This window comes from Rhinoderma darwinii, chromosome 2 (assembly GCF_050947455.1).
Source record: "Rhinoderma darwinii isolate aRhiDar2 chromosome 2, aRhiDar2.hap1, whole genome shotgun sequence".
Lineage (NCBI taxonomy): Eukaryota > Metazoa > Chordata > Amphibia > Anura > Rhinodermatidae > Rhinoderma > Rhinoderma darwinii.
The window spans coordinates 93,161,613-93,182,399 of NC_134688.1; the positions used below are offsets into that span (position 1 = coordinate 93,161,613).

Here is a 20,787-nt window from a genome sequence, read left to right on the forward strand (position 1 = left end):
CAACGATGAATGGAGGAGATCCCTCGGCTCCTCCGGTCTGTGCGGCTCAGTTTCCGGCGATACATAGAGAAAGTAGAGCAGGGTCATTACGGCACCCTGCTCTACCATTGGATTCAACTGTATCTGCGTCCTGAAGCTGCAGATACAGTTTAAACCAGGGAAAAACTTTTTTTTTTTCCGTTTACTTGCCCAGCCCTACTGTAGCGTATACCTTTTTTTGGTGTATTTAATAGCAAAACATCAAAGTATCCAAATGTTGACCTGTCAAACCTATGTCAAAAGGGCACTCTTGTTATAAGTTTGGCCCAAGGAATCTAGTATATGTTCCCCACGGCCTAGACAACTTTTTTTTTTTCTTTTGTTATTTTTTTGCAGTAACATCCTTATCTTCAACTTTGCAAAAGTAGCATCTTCTGGGTAAAGCCAATGCACCGTACACCTCCTGAATTCTTTATTTATAAAGCAGCAATAAGTAAGCAATGGCAGGGAAAAACTGTTGTGATCTTCAGAGGTCCCATCCATATCAGTCAGCAATGTACGTGACTAACTGTTGATGCCCACTCTTATATCCAATAAATAGTAAAAGCTTTATAGATAATAATAATACTATTCAATCCAAATAGGAGACAGAAGTCTTATATGACTAAACATCCCAGTAATGATACCAAAATAGGGAGACAAAAATAGAAGACAAGAACATTTTTAAAGGTGGCCACCAACCCAGTGAACGTCACTAGGGATACAAGCGCCTAATTTAAAGGTAGTACAAAAATATGCAAGATTTGCATGTTCATAGCAAACATGGGTGCAAATAGAAGAAGCGGATATCTCTCATGACTTGCATTCAAATATCAAACGTATATCTATCTCACTAGCTGTGTTTTTGTCTCTTCCAGAAACGTTTAACATCTGAATGGCCTGTTGGGTTAACCACCATTACACGTCTCGCTGGGTTTTCAAACACGAGTACTCCGAGATCACGAGCATAATTTCTTAGTAATTCAAAGTCCACTTGTGATAGGAACTGATTGTACAGTACACCTAGAAGACAAACAAAAAGATAATGTAATGAATAGAATTGGGCTTTGTTCACATGGCCGCTAGTCTCTACTCCCATCAGATTTACATCGCTTTTTGAAAATAAAAATAGCCTAGCTAATAAATCAGTTATTGCTAAAGAAAACATAGTTAGTATATATATATATATATATATATATGTAAAAAAGTGGTTAACCCCTTAATGACCAGTCTATTTTAGACCTTAATGACCAAGCTATTTTTTACGTTTTCCATCGTCGCATTCCAAGAGCTATAACTCTTATTTTTGCGTCGACATAGCTGTATAAGGTCTTGTTTTAACACAATAAGTTTATTCAGCGGGTTGTTACGATTGCAACGATACCAAATTTGTATAGTTTTTGTATGTTTTACTACTTTTACACAGTAAAAACGCTTTTTTTTCAAAATTATTTGTTTTTGTGTCTCCATATTTGAAGAGCCGTAACGTTTTTATTTTTTCGCCGATGCTGTTGTATGAGGGCTTTTTTTTTGCGGGAAGACTTGTAGTTTTTATTGGTACCATTTTGGAGTAGATGCGACTTTTTGATCACTTTTTAATCAATTTTTTTTTTTTAGTCAGGATTCACAGAAAACTGCAATTTTTCCGTCGTTTCTTATTTCATTTTTTACGGCGTTCACCGTGCGGGTTAAGTAATGTAATAGCTTTATAGTCGGGGTCGTGACGGACGCGGCGATACCAAATATGTGTAACATTTTAACTTTATTTTGGTTTTTTAATACTAAAGAAGTTTGTAAGGGGAAAAAGTGGGTTTTTCATTTTTTTTTAACATTATTTTTTTTTTTTATGAACTTTATTCAACTTTTTTTTAACTTTTTTACTAGTCCCACTAGGGGACTTCACTATGCGATCCTCCGATCGTTATTATAATACATTGCAATACGTTTAAAACGGACAGGGATCTGCTAGGTCATGCCTGCGGCATGATCTAGCAGGCAGTCACTCCAGGCAGACCTGGGGGCCCCCGGCTGCCATCGCAGACACAGACACTCGGCGATCTTATTGCCGGGTGTCGGTGGGAGAGAGAGGGAGCTTCCTCCCTCTCTCCAAAACCACTCAGATGCAGTGCTCGCTATTGAGCACCGCATCTGAGGGGGTTAAACGGGTGAGATCGATACTTATATCGATCTCAGCCGGCAGAGCAGGGACGCCCCCAGCCCTCAGCTGCCTCTGGCAGCTGAGAGCAGGGAGATTTGACAGTTCCCTGCTCTGTTTACTTATTCCGATGCCACGACGTAAAAAGTCTATGGCATCGGAATAAGGCCCGTTAGTGGCCAACGTAAAAAGACTATGGGCCAATCACTAACGGGTTAAAGCGTTCATGGCTCTGATAAAAAAAAAAAAGAAGAGAAATCAAGACACAAATGTAAACAGAACCTAAAAGAGAGCACAGACATGACGTTTGAATCAGAGGCTGCAGCGGGCACATGGACTACAGCTTTATCCCAGGAGACCAGGCTATGTGCAGAAGAGAGGGATGTGTCGCCATGACTACGGCCGAGGTAAGTATAAACTTTTATTATTATTCCTGCAGGATTTCAACAGGGGACATGCCCCCCGAAAAACTGAACAATTTGGTGGGCTTTTTCGGGCGGAATCCCCTGAGGCTTCCAGGACGGATAAGCTGTATAATTTTACGCAGCGTATCCGCTTAGTGTGTTCCTACCCTTAACCCCTTAAGTACACAGCCTGTTTTGGCCTTGTGGAAACAGCTGATTATTTCAAATCTGACACGTGTACCTTTATGAGGTAATAACTTTGCAAAGCTATTACTTATCCAAGCTTCTGGGATGGTTTTCTCGTGACATATTGTACTTTATATTAGTGGTAAAATTTTGTCAATACATTCAGTGTTTACTTGTGAAAAACACCAATATTTTTAGAAAATGTGCAAAAATTTGCATTTTTTTAAATTTAAATATATCTGCTTGTAAGACAGATAGTAATACCACACAAAATAGTTACCAGTTAACATTTCCCATGTGTACATTATGTTGGTATCGTTTTTTTTGAACATTCTTTGATTTTTTTTTAGGACGTTGCAGGACTTAAAAATGTGAGAAATTGCCTCTAAACTTATAAGAAAATTTCCAAAACCTATTTTTTTTAGGGACCACTTCAGTTCTGAAGTGGCTTTGAGGGCATTATATATTAGAAAACCCCATAAATCACCCCATTTTAAAAAAATGCACCCCTCAAAGTATTTAAAACAGCACTTCGAAAGATTCTTAACCCTTTAGGTGTTTCACAGAAATTAAAGCAACATTTCACGTGGAGGTGAGGTTTACAAATTTCATTTTTATTTTTTTTTAGAAAATCCATTTTGTTTTTGTAAGACACAAGATTTTACCAAAGAAACGCAACTCAATATTTATTGCCCAGATTCTACAGTTTTTAGAAATATCCCACATGCGGCCCTAGTGGGGTAATGGACTGAAACACCAGCCTCAGAAGAAAAAAGAAGCACCTAGTGGATCTTGGGGCCCTTATTTTATTACAATATATTTTAGGCACCATGTCAGGTTTGAAAAGGTCTTGTGAGGATAAAACAGTGTAAACACCCCCAAAAAGACCCCATTTGGCAAACTAAACCCCTCAGGGAATTTATCAAGTGGTATAGTGAGCATTTTGACCCCACAGGTTTTTTTGCTGAATTTACTGGAATTAAGGCATACAAATGAAAATCTCCAATTTTTCCAATAAGGGCAGATTCAGACGAACGTTGCGTTTTGCGCGCGCAAAAACCATTTGACAGCTGCGTGTGTCATCCGTGTATGATGCGCGGCTGCGTGATTTTCGCGCAGCCGCTATCATAGAGATGAGGCTAGTCGACGCCCGTCACTGTCCAAGGTGCTGAAAGAGCTAACTGATCGGCAGTAACTCTTTCAGCACCCTCGACAGTGAATGCCGAACACAATATCGAGAAAGTTAAAAAAAAGTTCGTACTTACCGAGAACTTCCCTCCCGGCCGTTGCCTTGGTGACGCGTCCTTGGTGACGCGCCTCTCTTGACATCGGGCCCCACCTCCCTGGATGACGCGGCAGTCCATGTGACCGCTGAAGCCTGTGCTTGGCCTGTGATTGGCTGGAGCGGTCACTTGGACTGAATTGTCATCCCGGGAGGTCAGACTGGAGGAAGAAGCCGGGAGTTATCGGTAAGTCAGAACTTCGTTTTTTTTTACAGGTTCATGTTTATTGGGATCGGTAGTCACTGTCCATGGTGCTGAAACAGTTTAACTCTTTCAGCACCCTGGATAGTGACTATCTCCTGACGTCGCGTACCGGAAATTTTTTTGCCGAGTTCGGCCGAACCCGGTGAAGTTCGGTTCGATTGTCCGGGTTCGCTCATCTCAAAGACACTCCATTTGGATGTTTGGAAACAGAAAAGCACGTGGTGCTTTTCTGGTTACATTCATCCTTTTGACAGCTGGTGCGCTGTTTCAGTCGGTTCGCACGGAAGTGCTTCCGTGCGACCTGCGTGGTTTTCACGCACCCATTGACTTCAATGGGTGCGTGATGCGCGAAATACGCGGAGATATTGAACCTGTCGCGTTTTGTACGCAGCGAACAAACGCTGCGCACAAATCATGCACTGTTTGAACTGCCCCATTGACTTCTATAGGGCTGTGCGTGGCGCGCGAAAAATACGCGGCCTGCACGCACGAAAATCACGCTCGTGTGAATCCCCCCTAAAACGTAGACATTTTCCATTTTTACAAGGCATAAAGGAGAAAAAGCACCCAAACATTTGAAAAGCAATTTATCTCGATTACGGCAATACCCCATATGTGGTAATAAACTGCTGTTTGGACCCACGGCAGAGCTTAGAAGGGAAGGAGTGCTATTTGGCTTTTGGAGCTCAAATTTAGCTGGAATGGTTTTCGGGTGCCATGTTGCATTTGCAAAGCCCCTGAGGGACAAAAACAGTGGAAACCCCCCAAAAGTGACCCCATTTGGGAAACGACGCCCCGTAAGGAATCTACCTAGGGGTATAGTGAGCATTTAGACCCCACAGGTCTTTTGCAGAATTTTTTGGAATTAGGCCGTGAAAACGAATATCAACATTTTTTTCCACTAAAACGTTGAATTTTTTCATTTTCAAAAAGGATAAAAGGAGAAAAAGCCGCCCAACATTTGCAAAGCAATTTCTCCCAACTATGACAATACCCCACATGTGGTCATAAACTACAAGAGGTACCAGACAGTGGAAGCTCCAAGAAGTGACCCTATTTTGGAAACTACACCCTTCAAGGCATTTATTATTTGCCTAGACATATGACCGGGCTCAGAAGTTCAGAGCACCATGCGCATTTGAGGTCTATTTTGGGGATTTTCACAGAATTGGCCCACAATTTCAGGGCTCTGAGGTCAAATAGTAAAACAAACCAAGTAGCGACCCCTATTTTGGAAACTACACCCCTTAAGGTATTTTAAGGGGTGTAGTGAACATTTTGACAGCACAAGTGTTTTTTTTTTTCATTAGAAATGAATTAACCCTTTCAGGACTGAGGCATTTTTTGCTTTTTCATTTTTCACTCCCCACCTTCCAAGAACCATAACTTTTTTTATTTTTCCGTCAATAGTGGTACGAGGGCTTGTTTTTTGCGGGAGGAGTTGTAGTTTCTTTTGGCACCATTTAAAAGTACCAAATGTACTGGGAAACTGAAAAAAAAAATTATTTGCGGGATTAAATTGGAAAAACGGATTCCTCCATTGTTTTTTGGAGTTTCCTTTTAACGGCTTTCACCGTGCAGCAAAAACGTCAACTTAACTTTATTCTGCGACTCAATATGATTATGGCGATACCAAATTCATATAGGTTAATTTATATTTTACTACTTTTACAAAGAAAAAACTATTTGTTAAAAAAAATAAAATTGTTTTGTTTCACCACATTCTGAGAGCCATAACATTGGCATCACCATTGGATGGTGAAAAGTGAATATTGCAATTTTGCCATTTTAGTGCACAATATGTTGTGCCCAGTTTGTGCCACTGAAGACAAATACCTAATAAACTGTTAAGCGGGCTCTCCTGGGTATGGCAATGCCATATATGTGGACGTAAACAGCTTTTTGGGCACGCTATTGGGGTCAGAAGGGAGGGAGCGCCATATTGCCTTTGGAGCGCAGATTTTGCTTGGTAATAGTTCTGTTTGGGGTTTTGCTGGTATTTCAGTTTATAATGTAATCTGTGCGGAGAACATCAGGGCATAATAAGAGGGTACAATAATGGGGTAAATAATTTATAGATCTGTGGCCGGTGTCGCACTGATAAATGGCGTCCGATCTTATTCGCTTTTTGAACACTCTGCACATTTTGTGTCAATATATTCTGAGAGCCAGAACTTTTTTATTTTTTCTCCGCCGGAGCTGCGTGAGGGCTTATTTGTTGCGGGACAATCTGTAGTTTTCATTGGTACCATTTTGGGGGGACATGCGATTTTTTGATCACTATTTATTCCATTCCATTCCATTCAAGCCTGGTGACCAAAAACCAGCGATTCTGACAATGTTATTTATTATTTTTTTTTACAGTGTTCACCCTGGGCTATAAATGACACTTTTACTTTATTCTGCAGGCCGATACGATTACAGCGATACCATATGTATATCGCCTTTTTTTATGTTTTGCAGCGTTTGCACAAATAAAATCACTATTTAAAAAAAAAAATGATTTCTATTTTGTGTCACCATATATTCTGAGAGCCATAACTTTTTTATCTTTCAGTCAAAAAAGCTGTGTAAGAGCTTGTTTTTTTGAAGGATGGGTTGTACTGTTTATTGAGGTACATGCGACTTTTGAGCACTTTTTAGTATATGTTTTGGGAGGTGTGCTGACCCAAATAATAGCAAAACTGGCATTGTTTTTCATTATTTTTTTTGCACTGTTCACCGTGGGGGAAAAATAACATTATAGTTTTGGTCGTTACGAACGCGGTGATACCAAATAGGTGTACTTTTTTTTATAACGTTTACATTTTTTCCCCATAATAAAATACTTACCATAAAAAAAAACTGCCTTTTTTCCTAACTTAGAACTTTTATACAACATTGTTAGTAACTTTTTTTTTTCCACTAGGGGGCTTGAAGGCCTGCACCGCTGATCTCTATACTAATAATACATTACACTACCTACATAGTGTAATGTATTAGAGCTGTCAGTGTGACTGACAGCAAGCCTATCAAGACCTGCTGGAGGAAGGTCCTCATAGGCTTCCGTACTTGGCAGAGCCATCGTCACCCCCCGTGATCGCGTCATGGGGGGTGCCGATTTGCTACAAACCCTTTAAATGCGACGACCGCTATTGACCGCCGCATTTAAGGGGTTCATTTCAGAGATCGTCGGCGTTGGACCGCTGGCCGGCGACCGGTGAGTGTCAGCTGTCGGGATCAGCTGATCTTCCAGGTCCCGGACACTGTCTGCTAGGACAGTGAGCATCGAGAAAGGTTCAGTAACCTCTTGCCAGAACGTACATTTACGGACTCATGCAGCTAGGCGTTAAGGTTTAGCATAAACCTGCAAAGAATGTGGTTGAAACTGCTTTCTCCAAGTAAATGTCCATCTACCCTGAGAAATAAAGAATCAATTGCATCTATGTTGAGATGCCATAAACAGCTGACATACAGGGGTTGATTTATCAAAACTAGTGCGAGGGAAAAGTAGAGCAGTTGCCCATAGCAACCAATCAGGCCGCTTCTTTAATTTTCCGAATGTCCTCTGAGAAATGAGGTGGAATCTCCACCTTCATTTTGCACTAGTTTTTATAAATCTCCCCCAATGTTTGAGTTTGCGCATCAATTTTTAGTAGGCAGAAATATTTTTAAATGAGATTATCACTGAAGCGCTAATAAAATATGAGTTACCCGCTTACATTACCAATGGGGTGGGGGGGGGAGAAAGTAGAAAGGAGAAGAGAAGTAGAGAAAGGAGAAAGGCAAAGAAAATGCTATTCACCTTCAGAGAAACGGAGGCGATCTCTCTCAAGTTCCCAAAGACGGATCTGGTCAGTGATGGTTGGGGGAATCACTGGATTCTGTAAAATGTATATAAACCACGTTATCAGTGTAATCTCCCCACTAACTAGAACAACTCATACTTGTAAACTAAAAATTGTACAGGCGTATACAGATGAAAGCCAACATCTTACCTGACGCAACATGACCGAGTGTGCTCTAGTCCGAAGAAAATGGATTATCTAGGGATTTGGAAATACAGATAAGTGATATCACTCAGCGACAATATTCCTATGGTTAACACTTCAATGTCTGACTGACTTATATAAACACAAACTACTGATTTGTTACTGCTTCAAATGTTTAAAGCAGTTCTGTAACTAGTCTGAATGTATGTTATGTAGAGTCAGAACATGAAGTTTTAATATACATTCTGTTAAAATCGTGCCTGTGGAGCTTATACAGAAGCTGCAGGCTCTTCCTTGGACAATCCCTTCATATGCTGAAACGTTGTATTATTCTAAATGTAGGTTACAGATTCCCTTTTATAAAATCATTAAAAGGGGTATTCCCAACTTAGACATTTATTATATCCACAGGATATGCCATAAATGTCCGATAGATACGAGTCCTAGTTCTGGGACCCTCACCTATATCGAGAACGTGGGTCACCCTACGTATGCTTTACCTAGTGTGGCGGCCGCTAGCCACAGATTCAGGGCGGGGACTAGTAGAGCTGTCTTCACTCTGTTCAATGGAGTTTTGTAAAAAGCCGAGCAAGCTCCAGCTACACTAATCCCCGCCTGGAATTGGCAGCTTGCGGGTGACCCCTGTTCTCGATATAGCTGCCAGTCCCAGAGCTGGGAACCACATCTATTAGACGTTTATGGCATATCCTGTGGCTATGCCATAAATGTCTAAGTTGGGAATACCCCTTTAATCTAGTCACTAGGAATTAAAAACAGAATTGCTATATAATAGCATAGTATATAGTATATCTAAAATAGTATAAAATAATAGGAAATAGTGTATGTCACGTTACCTGCTCAGCAGTGATGCCATTTCCAATAGCTTGCTGAACACTTTCCCTAGTGACCTGTGCGACCACCAGGTTGGGAAATCTGTACAGCATTTCAGAGAAGAGAGCAATGAGTGCAATCTGCAGTTCTGAATCTGAGAAGAGATGAATGTATAAAGTGAACAGAGAATTTAGCAGAACAGTGAAGCAGAAAGAATGGATGACATGCTCCAAATTCAACCACTGCAAAAACTCATGTTATCATATGTTGGTTGAGATGACATTTTCTGACTTAAATTCTTCTCTTTTTGGTCCAAGAAATAATCAGTATTTATAGAAAGGGTGAGAAATGTGTGAAAGAACCTGCAAAATGTCTGATTCAATCACATGTAAAAACATAATAAGGATTTTTGACTATTGGAGCTTCCAAGGTTACTAACCTGTGTATGCATATATCCTGTAGTTGGTCTCCACCAAAATGAATCCCTGCTTATGGCTGTCAAGAGTATTCCCAGAGATACCAGAAGCCAGATTTATTGCTAGACGAGTTGGATAATAGCGACGAGACTTTCTCTGAAAATAACGTGATAAAATCCTCCTCAGTTTACAAACGATAAGAGCGGAGATAGCAGAAAAGCACATAAAACCTTTACAAAATTGCTTGTTAACTTTTTATTGCCAAGATTACAGGACAAATGTGCAATAGAAAAGCAGTGGAGTATAAATATAATGTCAGCGGTACAGAATTACTAACCTTTCTCTGAAATACTAGTCCAAATTCTCGTAGGTGCTGTAGGAATGTCAGAAGTGAGTCACTCATCCCCTCCACAGAGTAGTCCTTATGAGTATAAAGTCAAAATCAGTTGTATATTTTAGCATGAAAGGTCTCCTGTTTAAAGAGGCTCTGTCAGCACATTATAAGTGCCCTATCTCCTATATAAGGAGATCGCCGCTATAATGTAGGTGACAGTAATGCTTTTAATTTAATAAAACGATCTGTTTTCACCACTTTATTAGCGATTTTAGATTTATGCTAATGAGTTGCTTAATGCCCAAGTGGGCGTATTTTTACTTTAGACCAAGTGGGCGTTGTACAGAGGAGTGTATAACGCTGACCAATCAGTATCATGCACTCCTCTCCATTCATTTAGGCAGGGCATAGGGATCTTTTTAGATCCTTATGTGCTTTCTTATACTAACACATTAACAATACTGAAGTGCTTAGACAGTGAATAGACATTCCATGGGATGTCTATTCACAATCTCTGCACTTCGTTACTCTGTCTGTGGTAGTTACAGCAGAGGAAGCGTAATCTTGCGGGATTACGAGGTAAATGACAGGTTACAGCGAGATTACGCTTTGCTCTGCTGTAACTACCACAGACAGAGTAACGAAGTGCAGAGATTGTGAATAGACATCCCGTGGAATGTCTATTCACTGTCTAAACACTTCAGTATCGTTAATGTGTAAGTATAAGACAGCACATACAGATCTCAAAGGATCCCTATGCGCTGTCTAAATGAATGGAGAGGAGTGCATGATCATTGGATCATTGGTCAGCGTCATACACTCCTATGTACAACGCCCACTTGGTCTAAAGTAAAAACACGCCCACTTGGGCATTAAGCAACTCATTAGCATAAATCTAAAATCGCTAATAAAGTGGTGAAAACAGATCGTTTTATTAAATAAAAAGCATTACTGTCACCTACATTACAGCGCCGATCTCCTTATGTAGGACATAGGGCACTTATAATGTGGTGACAGAGCCTTCACTTTGAGAAAACATCAGGAGCTGGGGTTTCTGCCATTACAATTTACCTTTCCTAGTGTAGAAAAGCTCAGCTGGAACATGAAGGACAGTATCTCCACCAGATTCATTTCCCTGGTCTGTGGGTATAAAACAAAAATATGTGACAGAAAATCACAAGGCAGGGGTTATTCGCGAAAAATAAACTTATGAACAACACCTAGTTGTTAATTTATATATTAGGGAACTGCAAACAGAGCAATTCTAGAACTTGCTTCTATTATTGGGATCTTTAATTATGGGTAGAAGATAACCAATAAGTTAGATTGACCAGCGGATCATCACATTTACAACAGTCTGATACTGATAGAATTTCATTATACCAATAAACATCCTATGCAGCATCACTTTTTTTTTTGTTGAAAAATGTTTCCCCCCTTTGTTAATGTCCTCGAAACACTTGAGGTAGGAGGGATTGCAGCTCCTGCTATTACTGTATAAATACATTGAAAAACCCACTGGGTGTCCGGCTCACAGCGGAGCTCTCTTTTTGTGGATAAATCAATGATTGTTCACTTGCTAATCCAGCAGAATATTTATACAATTACTTGCCGGATTATGAGTGGATCACATAAAAAAAAAGAAAAAGGAAGTTCTCAATTATACACATAAGTTTACTCAATACAATAACAGTAATACAGCTAAAAAAAAAAAATCTAAACATACATGCACACAACACATCTATCTACAAACCCGATCAGTGCACAATAATGTAACAAGAACACATAAAGTAGGTCTATACTTGCCTCTGCTGATTTAAGGTACTGAAGCATAAAATACCAGAGCTGAGATGCCGTGTCCAGAAGCAAAAACTGAAATCCGGCAGAAGAAATGCTGGGTGCTTCTCCAGCGTCACTACAGAATTAACCGAAAATGGAAAAGGTATAAAGTGAACATTTCTCACAACTGGGGAGTTCTTAAATTGACAGAAAATATGATGGAGCAAGAACGCGGCTTCTCCCTATACGAATATTTTCTACATTGGACTCAAGTCCTTAGTAAAATGACACGATGTGGAAGTGTCTGTCCTCACTAACCCCACTGTCCTTACTTTCCTCTCCTTCATGTGGCCTGCCAGAGCACCATGGAACTAAGGCGAAATGTTACACATCAATCCCCTCTCACTTTGTGTTATATGTAGTACTAAGCGAGATGGGGACAAAGCATGACAAGAGAACCCAAAGTCATCTCCACTGGGGTAGGCAACACAAAGACACAGTCTCGTGCGTCCTGTACAAAGCCAAAAGGCAGTTGTACCATTTCTGTTTCAATAATTTTATTATTTAGTAAAACCAGTCACAATGGACATACTGTTAGTTTAATCCGTTAGTGACCGCCAATACGCCTTTTCACGGTGGTCACTATGGGCTTTATTCTGATGCATAAGCCTTTTCACGGCGCTGCATCTGAATAAATAAACAGAGCAGGGAGCCGCTAAACTTCCCTGCTCTCAGCTATGCGGCCCTGCTCAAACCGGAGAGATCGATATCAGTATAGATCTTGCCAGTTTAACCCCTCAGATGCGGCGCTCAATAGCAAACGCCGCATATGAGTGGTTTTGGAGGAAGGAAGCTCCCTCTCACCCCACCAGCACCCAGGGTGTCGGTGGTTTCTATGGCAGCCGGGGGGCCTAATAAAGGCCCCCAGGTCTGCTGCTAGTTATGCCTGCTAGGACATGCCAGAGGCATAGCCTAGCAGGTGCATGTCCGTTTTACACAGACAGGCACGAAAACACTGCAATGCAAAAGTATTGCAGTTTATTATAAAAGCGATCAGAGGATCGCATAGTGAAGTCCCCTAGTGTGACTAGTAAGAAAGTAAAAAAAATAAGTGGAAAAAAAATGAAAAGCCCACTTTTCCCCTTACAAAATGCTTTATTATTTAAAAAAAAAAAAAAAAAAGTTAGACATATTTGATATTGCCGCATCCGTAACGACCCATACTATACAGTTATTACATTATTTAACCCACACGGTGAACGCCGTAAAGAACTAAAATATGTCAATCCTGTCAATCCTGACTTTAAAAAAATTTGATAAAAAGCGATCAAAAGGTTGCATCTACTCCAAAATGGTACCAATAAAAACTACAACTTGTCCCGCAAAAAATAAGACCTTATACAGCTATGTCGACGGAAAATAAAAAAGTTATAGCGCTTTCAATGAGACGAAGGAAAAAGTTAAAAATAGGCTGGTCATTAAGGGGTCAAATCTTACATGCACAGTTATTATACAATTGTTCAAAGTATCAACCAAAGCGAATCCAAAAGGAATGGCTGGACGGCCGCATTAAACCGCTAGAACTGCATATTTAAAGGGACATAGTAGAGGGCATGCCCAAAAAATGTGTACCTTTTCATGAGCCCGGCTTGAATGAGGAGCTGTGCCAAATCCTGGCTTACGGTAGCACAAGGTGACCCGACCATAAACTGCAATATAACCTACAAATAACAGGATTGAAAGGTTAAAAGTTATTAATAATAAGGCTGTATATAAAGTACACATTTTACAAACCATCAATAGTTAAAGCATTTCAAGTAGCAATACAGGAAAACGGAGGTTCTGGTGTGTCAGTTGCCAGACAGTGTGTTACAGCCCATTTACTGTATGAACCATACTTAGGACTAAGAATTAATGTACAAACTAATACAGTGCAATCTTTCTGAGCCAAAACAAAACTTTGGCCTAGATTTACTATAAGCTTCATGCCCCGTATCCCATGGTTTCCAAGATATTTAATGCGGACTGCACCTATACAGAGATGCACCAGAAAAGGAAAATCGGAAGAATTTGTAATACAAACCGTACAATAGTTTTATGTAGGAGTGAGACCTGCATATTGTATAATTATTCAGTATATCATTTCACCTCCCATCTGCTCTCAGCATATTTATCCAGTGAAGGGACATCCTTTCCATGTTTATCGGGACCAAGTAGACTGCCGTCATCTGCCCAAGCTTTTCCGCTATGGAGAATAGAGAGAGTTATTTTAAGCTACCAAAAAAGAATTCTAGCACTGTAGCAGGTGTTATGACAGGCTATGTTTTAAAAACAAAATGTTGCCATTATATCTGTAAATTATTTAGTTTTGCGCTCAAAAGCTTGATCTCACATTCAATTCTTTAAAACTATATGATCAGAGCCAGAATTCAAAACGCTTTTCATCATGAATGTATTTTTTGTTATTTTAGATTTAAATGTGTTTGTTCTTTTAATATTATCAGAGCGTAAACAGTTTTATTTCCATATTTGTACACCATACAGGATTATATTCCTTTTTATTCTCAACGGTTTCAATCTGCTCAGTGCCATCACGATTTTAATTGATCTCCACCTCCTAAAAGTTATTTTCGCTTCTTGGGAATTAGTTGATTGAGTACCGGATGATTTAACCCCTTAGTGACCACCAATACGCCTTTTCACAGCGGTCACTAAGGGGCCTTAGGCTAGGCCGCCGCCTTTTCAAGGCAGCCCAGTCGAAGCTGGAGTCAGTACTCGGCAGTTTGATGACAGCCAGGCACCTGCTCCAATGCCCGCGATAGAAGTTTACTTCAGTCGCGGCCGTTTAACCCGTTAAATGCCGTTATCAATAGCGACGGCGGCATTTAACTTGTTTACAGAGGGAGGGAGCTCCCTCTCTCACCCACCGGAGGCCCGCAAATGCAATCACGGGCCTCCAATGGGGTGTCAAGGCAGCCGGGGGCCTGCTAAAAGCCCCCTGGTCTGCCCTGGGAATATGCCTATTAGGACGCGCCGGAGGCATGTCCTAATAAATTGCCTGTCAGATTTACACTGACCGGTAATAATGCTCTGGAATACTAAGTATACCAAAGCATTATAGCAGCGATCTGAAGTTTGCATAGTAAAGTCCCCTAGTGGGACTAATGAAATAAGTAATGTGAAATTAAAATTAATAAAAAATTACAGTAAAAAGTAAAATAAAACCATTTTTTTCCATGGTTTTATTTAGTAAAAGTGTAAAAAAGAAATAAAAGTACACATATATGGTATCGCCGCGACCGTAATGACTCAAACAATAAAGTTAATATGTAATTTAAACCGCAAGGTGAATGCCGTAAAAAAACCCGCAAAAAATAATGGCATTAAATAATTTTCCCATTGCCCCCCAAAAAGTCATAATAAAAGTTAAAGTCCCATGTACCCCAAAACAGTACCAATCAGAACTATGTTTCGTCCCACAAAAAAAAAAAGCCCAAAAAAAATCACTACATAATCGTACTGACCCATATCGTCATAATCGTACTGACCCATAGAATAAAGGTAACGGGTTATTTACACCGGACAGTGAACGGCGTCAATTTAAAACGCATAGAACAATGGTGGAATTTCAGTTTTTTTTTCTAATCCCACCCCCCACCCCCCACCCCCCCCAAAAAAGAGTTAATAAAAGTCAATCAAAAAATGATATGTACCACAAAATGGTGCCATTAAAAAGTACAACTAATCCCGTAAAAAACAAGTCCTCATACAGCTATGTGGACGGAAAAATAAAAAAGTTATAGCTCTTTGAATGAGACTATAGAAAAACTAAAAAAATTGCTTGGTCATTCGGGCCTAAAATAGGCTGGTCACTAAGGGGTTAAAAGTGTAATCCAATGAATCTCTATGGTCCCTCTGATATGGTGGTTCCCTAAATTTCTTACAAAATAATATTTTTGTTGTTGCCCATCTGGATTGCGTGTCTCATTGTTTGCCTTTTAACTTTCAGACATGAATTTTGGGGAGTGAACACATTTTTCCTAAAAGCCGCTTTAATTAATTTGCAGGGATAAGCTCCTTGTGAAAACATTTATTTCAGCAACTTCGCCTGTATGTTATAGTTGGAAGTGAAGGCACAATTTTTTGTTACTCTCCTATACTGACTAAATAGTATATTCTACAACCATTCTTTAAAATGTGCGCTTGAAGGGCTTGTCCACATACAACGGAATGGCTGCAGAAAATTTCTGCAGCAATTCCATTGAAAAACGAAGACATTCTGCTGCAGCAAAAACGTACCTTTTCCTGCATTTTTTACGGCACAAAAATTTTGGGAGATGGGAGACGTCTCCTCTGAAAGACGCAGCAATTCTGGCCACTTTCCGCAGCAGGAATTGACATGCTGCGGTCTGAAAAATACGCATCGCAGGTCAATTTCTGACCGTAATTTTTACCCAGCGTGTGGATGACATTTGTTAAATCTCATCCACTATGCTGCTACTGTATTCTGCTGCGTCTTTTCCGTCCGAAATTCAGTTCGGAAAAAACGCGCCAATTCCGCAACGTGTAGACAAGAAACTGTTTGTATCCACGTCTTTAACACCTTCCCGACCGCCCACTGTCTTTTGACGTCAGCCGGTGCGGTTGCTTAATCTACAGAGACGTCTTTTGGCGTCGCTGCAGATCAGGCTGATGAGCGCTCGTGTGAGCGCTCGTCCTCTAAGCAGGAGCTGTTACTAACAGCTCCTGATCTTAGAGCAGCCTCCTGAACACAGCTGGGGTCGGCAAACATTCGGACCCCAGCTGTGTAACCCTTTGATTACCGCGGTCCGTGACCACGGCATGATCAAAGGGAATTCCCCTCTTTGATCGCATCACCGGGATTCCAGTGATGCGATCAAACAATGGGGAATCCCTCTGCAGTCAGCCCTGGGGACCTACAAAGGACCCCAGGGCTGTCTGTTCCGTGTGCCTGCTGTTCGGGCACACTATGTGCTGCCCGATCAGCAGCCTGTGTCGTAGTGACACAGTGTAATGTATTAGCGTACAGAAGTATGCTAATACATTACAAGTAAAAAAAAAAAAAGTTACAAATAAAGTTATCCCTTGATGGGATTAAAAAAAAAAAAAGTAACAAAACAAATAAATAAATAAAAAAAGTGCCAAAAAGAGTCTTTATTTTGCATTAAATACATTTTATTGCCCCTACACTAAATAAAAACAAAAAACCTACCCATATTAGGTATCTACACGACCGTAATAACCTGAAGAATTAATCGAATGGGTTATTTAGCGTGAAATGTGAAAGGGATAAAAAATAAACAAAAAAAACTATTCCGAGAATCGCTTTTTCCTATATTCCCGGCGTAAAAAAAAAATTTTTTACCCCCAAACTGTGGGAAAAATAAAATACTATTTCTCTCGCATAAAACAAGGCCTCATACAGCCACGTCAATGAAAAAATAAAAAAGTTATGGCTGCTGAAACGCAGGGAGGCAAAAACAGAAAAATTTAGCTGGTCAGTAAGGTCTTTTCAGGCCCGGTCATTAAGGGGTTAAAATAGTTCTGTGCTTAAAAAAAAATCCTGATTGTCATGGCTGACTTTGAGATCTAAAAAAAAGACAATGGATGATGTTGATGTTACATTTGAACCCACTTATCTTGGTTCAGCAATCAAAGTCTGTCTCTAAATATGTCGTCTTATTAGAGCTGGGCGATTATGACCTAAATCAAAATCACGATTAATTGAACATGCGGCATCAATTACGATTAATGAATGATTATTTAGACCACACCCCTTTTTGATGAGCCCCACACAGTATACTGCCCCCATAACTGCCCTCCACACAGTATAAAGTCCCCCATAGCTGCCCCCACGCAACCCCAATAGTGCCTGATAAAAATAGTAAAATACATACTCCCCTAACCCCGTTCCAAAAACGACTGGAGGAGATCCCTCTGCTCCTCTGGTCTCGGCGCAGACAGGCGCGATGTCACTGCCTCACGTCCGGCGATACATAGTGAATGGTAGAGCAGGGACTTTACGACCCACTGCTCTACTATTGGATTCAACTGTATCTGCTCTGAATTTCTTTTTTTTTCCGATTATTTGCCCAGCCCTATGTATTATACATGTCCGCCAATGAAGGGATAGAATTGTGGAGGAATCTCTGAAACCACTTAGGTTGCATCCCTGGCTACATAATGTTGTGATGCAAACAAAAGTCTCCACACCATTTGAAAGTGTTGTATCATTATAGACATTTGTGTCAAATCGCTTGGATATGTCGCCAATGTCCAATCAAAAGGGGTCAAACCACTGTGACCACTGCCGATCGATAGAACAAAGTGGCGCTAAGAAAGCGCCATGCCACTTAGTTTCCGCTCGTCTTTTTCCAAACAGCCATTATATCCTGGTAGGTACCACCAATGTCTATAATGATACAGCCCGTTTAACTACTCTTGATATTAATTGGCTGAACATATTGATGCTGAAATAGCACAAGCCAGGCAATACAGCTGCACAACAGTAATCTGACTCTAGTTTTATGTGTACAGGTCCACAAATACCAACCGTTGCTGCATTGATAAAGTGTATCAGCAATCACTTTCTATGCTGCAGAAGATACAGATTATAAATGATATAAAAAATAACATTTGTGTAAAAGAGAATACCTCTTTAATTGGAGAAAATTAAACAAATTTACTTGTTCTTACCCGCCTAGCAGAGCAATTTTCAGATTTTCTCTGAAAATCGGATTTAGAATCAGTCCCTGCAGCCCCCCAGGGAGCTGTTGTGTGTGCCACAGCCGCAGTCCAGACAGAATCTGCGTGTTCTCTTCATGTTCCCTAGTGAATTTAAGGACAAAACGCCATTAATCATCACTGGAAGGTAAATATTCTGATGATCAGTCAATATACATCTTCTGAAAAACTGTCAAATAATATCTGTATTTCCTGTTTGAGTATAGTAAACACCAGCAAGATTTTCATTCATTAAAGAGGGTCTGTCACCCCATTATAAGTGGCCTATCTTCTACATAATGTGATTGGCGCTGTAATGTAGATTACAGCAGTGTTTTTTATTTTAAAAAACGATCAAATGGGTTTCACTCCTACAATAAGTGATGGGATTGTTGTAAGATATGCCATCAATTACAAATCAGCGGTGGTCCAACTGTCGGCAACCCCACCAATTCTCTGAATAAAGAGGTGCTGCTGCTCCTTCACAGAAATACTTCCAACCACCCTATGCAAGGAAACATAAGACAGCTGTGAATACATCGGTTGCTCAGGAACTCCACTGTACAGGGAATAAGCCGAAGATACACTGGTCCCTTTGGCGCTCAACGATCGTAATATTTTGGAATATCCTAGTGATATGCCATAACATTATTAGAGGAGAATAGCCTTTACCATCATACTACAAATAGGTTTGGGTTTAGTGGCAATAAGCAGCAGTTTACTTGGCTATTTGCCAGAAAACTGCCGCATTGAAAAAAAAAAAATTAATTAAGAATAATAATATACAAGGTGCATACCAAAAGTAATCAGAATGATTTTTTACGCAGCCCACGAGGAGATGGAGGTTGTTGCGGGAGTATCAAGTATACGGCCGGACCTAGGGTTGCACGATGCATCGAAATATTGATACTATTTCGATGCCGTGCACCAAACGGTTCAATAGCGTTAATTCCTGTATTTCGATACTAAGCTGTGCGGCCGCACAGCTTAGTATTGCAACACATGAATTTAGTCAGAGCGGGGATGCGGCTGTGTAATACTGGCATTACTCCACTCCGGACAACAAGTATGTGCACGTGGTCAGTATAGTTCTCTGAAGACAAAGAACATGGCGGGCGCAATGCTAAATACCCCAATGTTCGGTCTTCTGTGGCAGTGCCGCCGCTCAGTGTAGCACCTGCCGCATCACATTATGCTGACCGCGCGCGCACACACTTGTTGTCAGGAGCGGGTCAATGGCTGTATTACACAGCCGCAGCCTGCTCTAATCACCACCGCTATTCCCTTGAATTCTGCAATCAAAACTCACCACAGTATTCAAGTGTTTAAATGAGATGGGAGAATACCTATTTCATCGCATCACAGGGAATCTGAGACGCGATCGAGGGACATGCCATATATGGGCAGACAGCCCAGAGTCCATTGAAGGACCCCAGAACTGTCTGACCATATTTACTGTTAGGGCATACAGGTATGTGAGGCACGAGGTGTTATGAATTTAGTACCTCCATGTGCCTCACATTAATAGTAATTAACCCCATCATGTATCTCACACATTAACCCAATGTTGTCCATTATGACTGAGAAACATGATGGGGTTAACTACTATTAATGTGCGGCACGTGGAGTTTCAGAATTCATCACAGCACGTGCCTCACATTAGAAAATGGAAGGACTTTTTTTTATTATTGTTGGCAAAGTATCGTTTTGGTATCGAGAATCGCTATACTACATAAAGTATCGGTATCGAAGTCCAAATTCTGGTATCCTGACAACCCTAGCCGGATCATCCTCAGTTGAGCCCGAGTGTTTCGAAGCATCGGTACTTTACAAAAGCGCACCCTTATTTTTTCCCTCTCCTCACGAACCAAAACGCAGAGGAGCAGTTTTACGCAAAACTTTGAAAAACAGCTTCAGAAACATTACAGATGCTGAAGACATCGTATGGGGCAGCTGCTTTGTCGTCAGCCCAAGTTTTCAGATGGCACAAGGCATTCAAGAATGGAAGGGAAGCCGTTGAGGATGAACAGTGCTCAGGGTGACCTTCAAAGTCAAGAACCAATGAAAATGTTCCTTATAGCCCTGACTTGGCACCTTGTGACTTTTTTTTGTTCCCCAAAATCAAAACTCACCTAAAAGGACAAAATTTTGGCACTGTTGAAAACGCCCAGTCAGCCACGACAAGGGCTTTGAAAAACTTCTGACATGAAGACATCCAGGACTGCTACGAAGAATGGCAGTGTCACTGGAATCATTGTGCTCCGTCCCAGGGGAGGTATTGTGAAGGTGATCGAGCCGAATTGTATGTTTTTTGAATAAAAGGATTTTTGGGGGAAATCATTCTCATGGCAGACACCCACACACAATCCATACTCATTGACAAAGATAATTAAAATGCAACATGAATAAGATACTAACTAAGCCGGTCATATAAAAAATACATGGATATAATATGTACACTG

General features: G+C 40.6%; 1 protein-coding gene across 3 annotated transcripts in view; it reads right to left on the reverse strand.

The window, feature by feature from the left end:
* Positions 1 to 429: 429 nt before the first annotated feature.
* The window catches only part of GTF2H4 (general transcription factor IIH subunit 4), a 32,530-nt gene continuing 12,172 nt past the window's right edge, over positions 430 to 20,787 (reverse strand). For 2 of the 3 annotated variants that reach the window (XM_075851907.1, XM_075851906.1), the window contains exons 4-14: positions 18,299 to 18,430; positions 13,730 to 13,826; positions 13,214 to 13,302; positions 11,609 to 11,717; positions 10,874 to 10,942; positions 9,806 to 9,889; positions 9,492 to 9,624; positions 9,076 to 9,206; positions 8,228 to 8,275; positions 8,035 to 8,113; positions 430 to 1,041 (exon numbers count right to left, since the gene is read on the reverse strand). In XM_075851907.1, coding sequence (XP_075708022.1) covers positions 872 to 1,041; positions 8,035 to 8,113; positions 8,228 to 8,275; positions 9,076 to 9,206; positions 9,492 to 9,624; positions 9,806 to 9,889; positions 10,874 to 10,942; positions 11,609 to 11,717; positions 13,214 to 13,302; positions 13,730 to 13,826; positions 18,299 to 18,430 — 1,141 coding nt within the window. In that variant the 3' untranslated portion in view covers positions 430 to 871. The remainder of the gene's footprint in view (positions 1,042 to 8,034; positions 8,114 to 8,227; positions 8,276 to 9,075; positions 9,207 to 9,491; positions 9,625 to 9,805; positions 9,890 to 10,873; positions 10,943 to 11,608; positions 11,718 to 13,213; positions 13,303 to 13,729; positions 13,827 to 18,298; positions 18,431 to 20,787) is intronic. The other variant, XM_075851908.1, reaches the window with a different exon arrangement.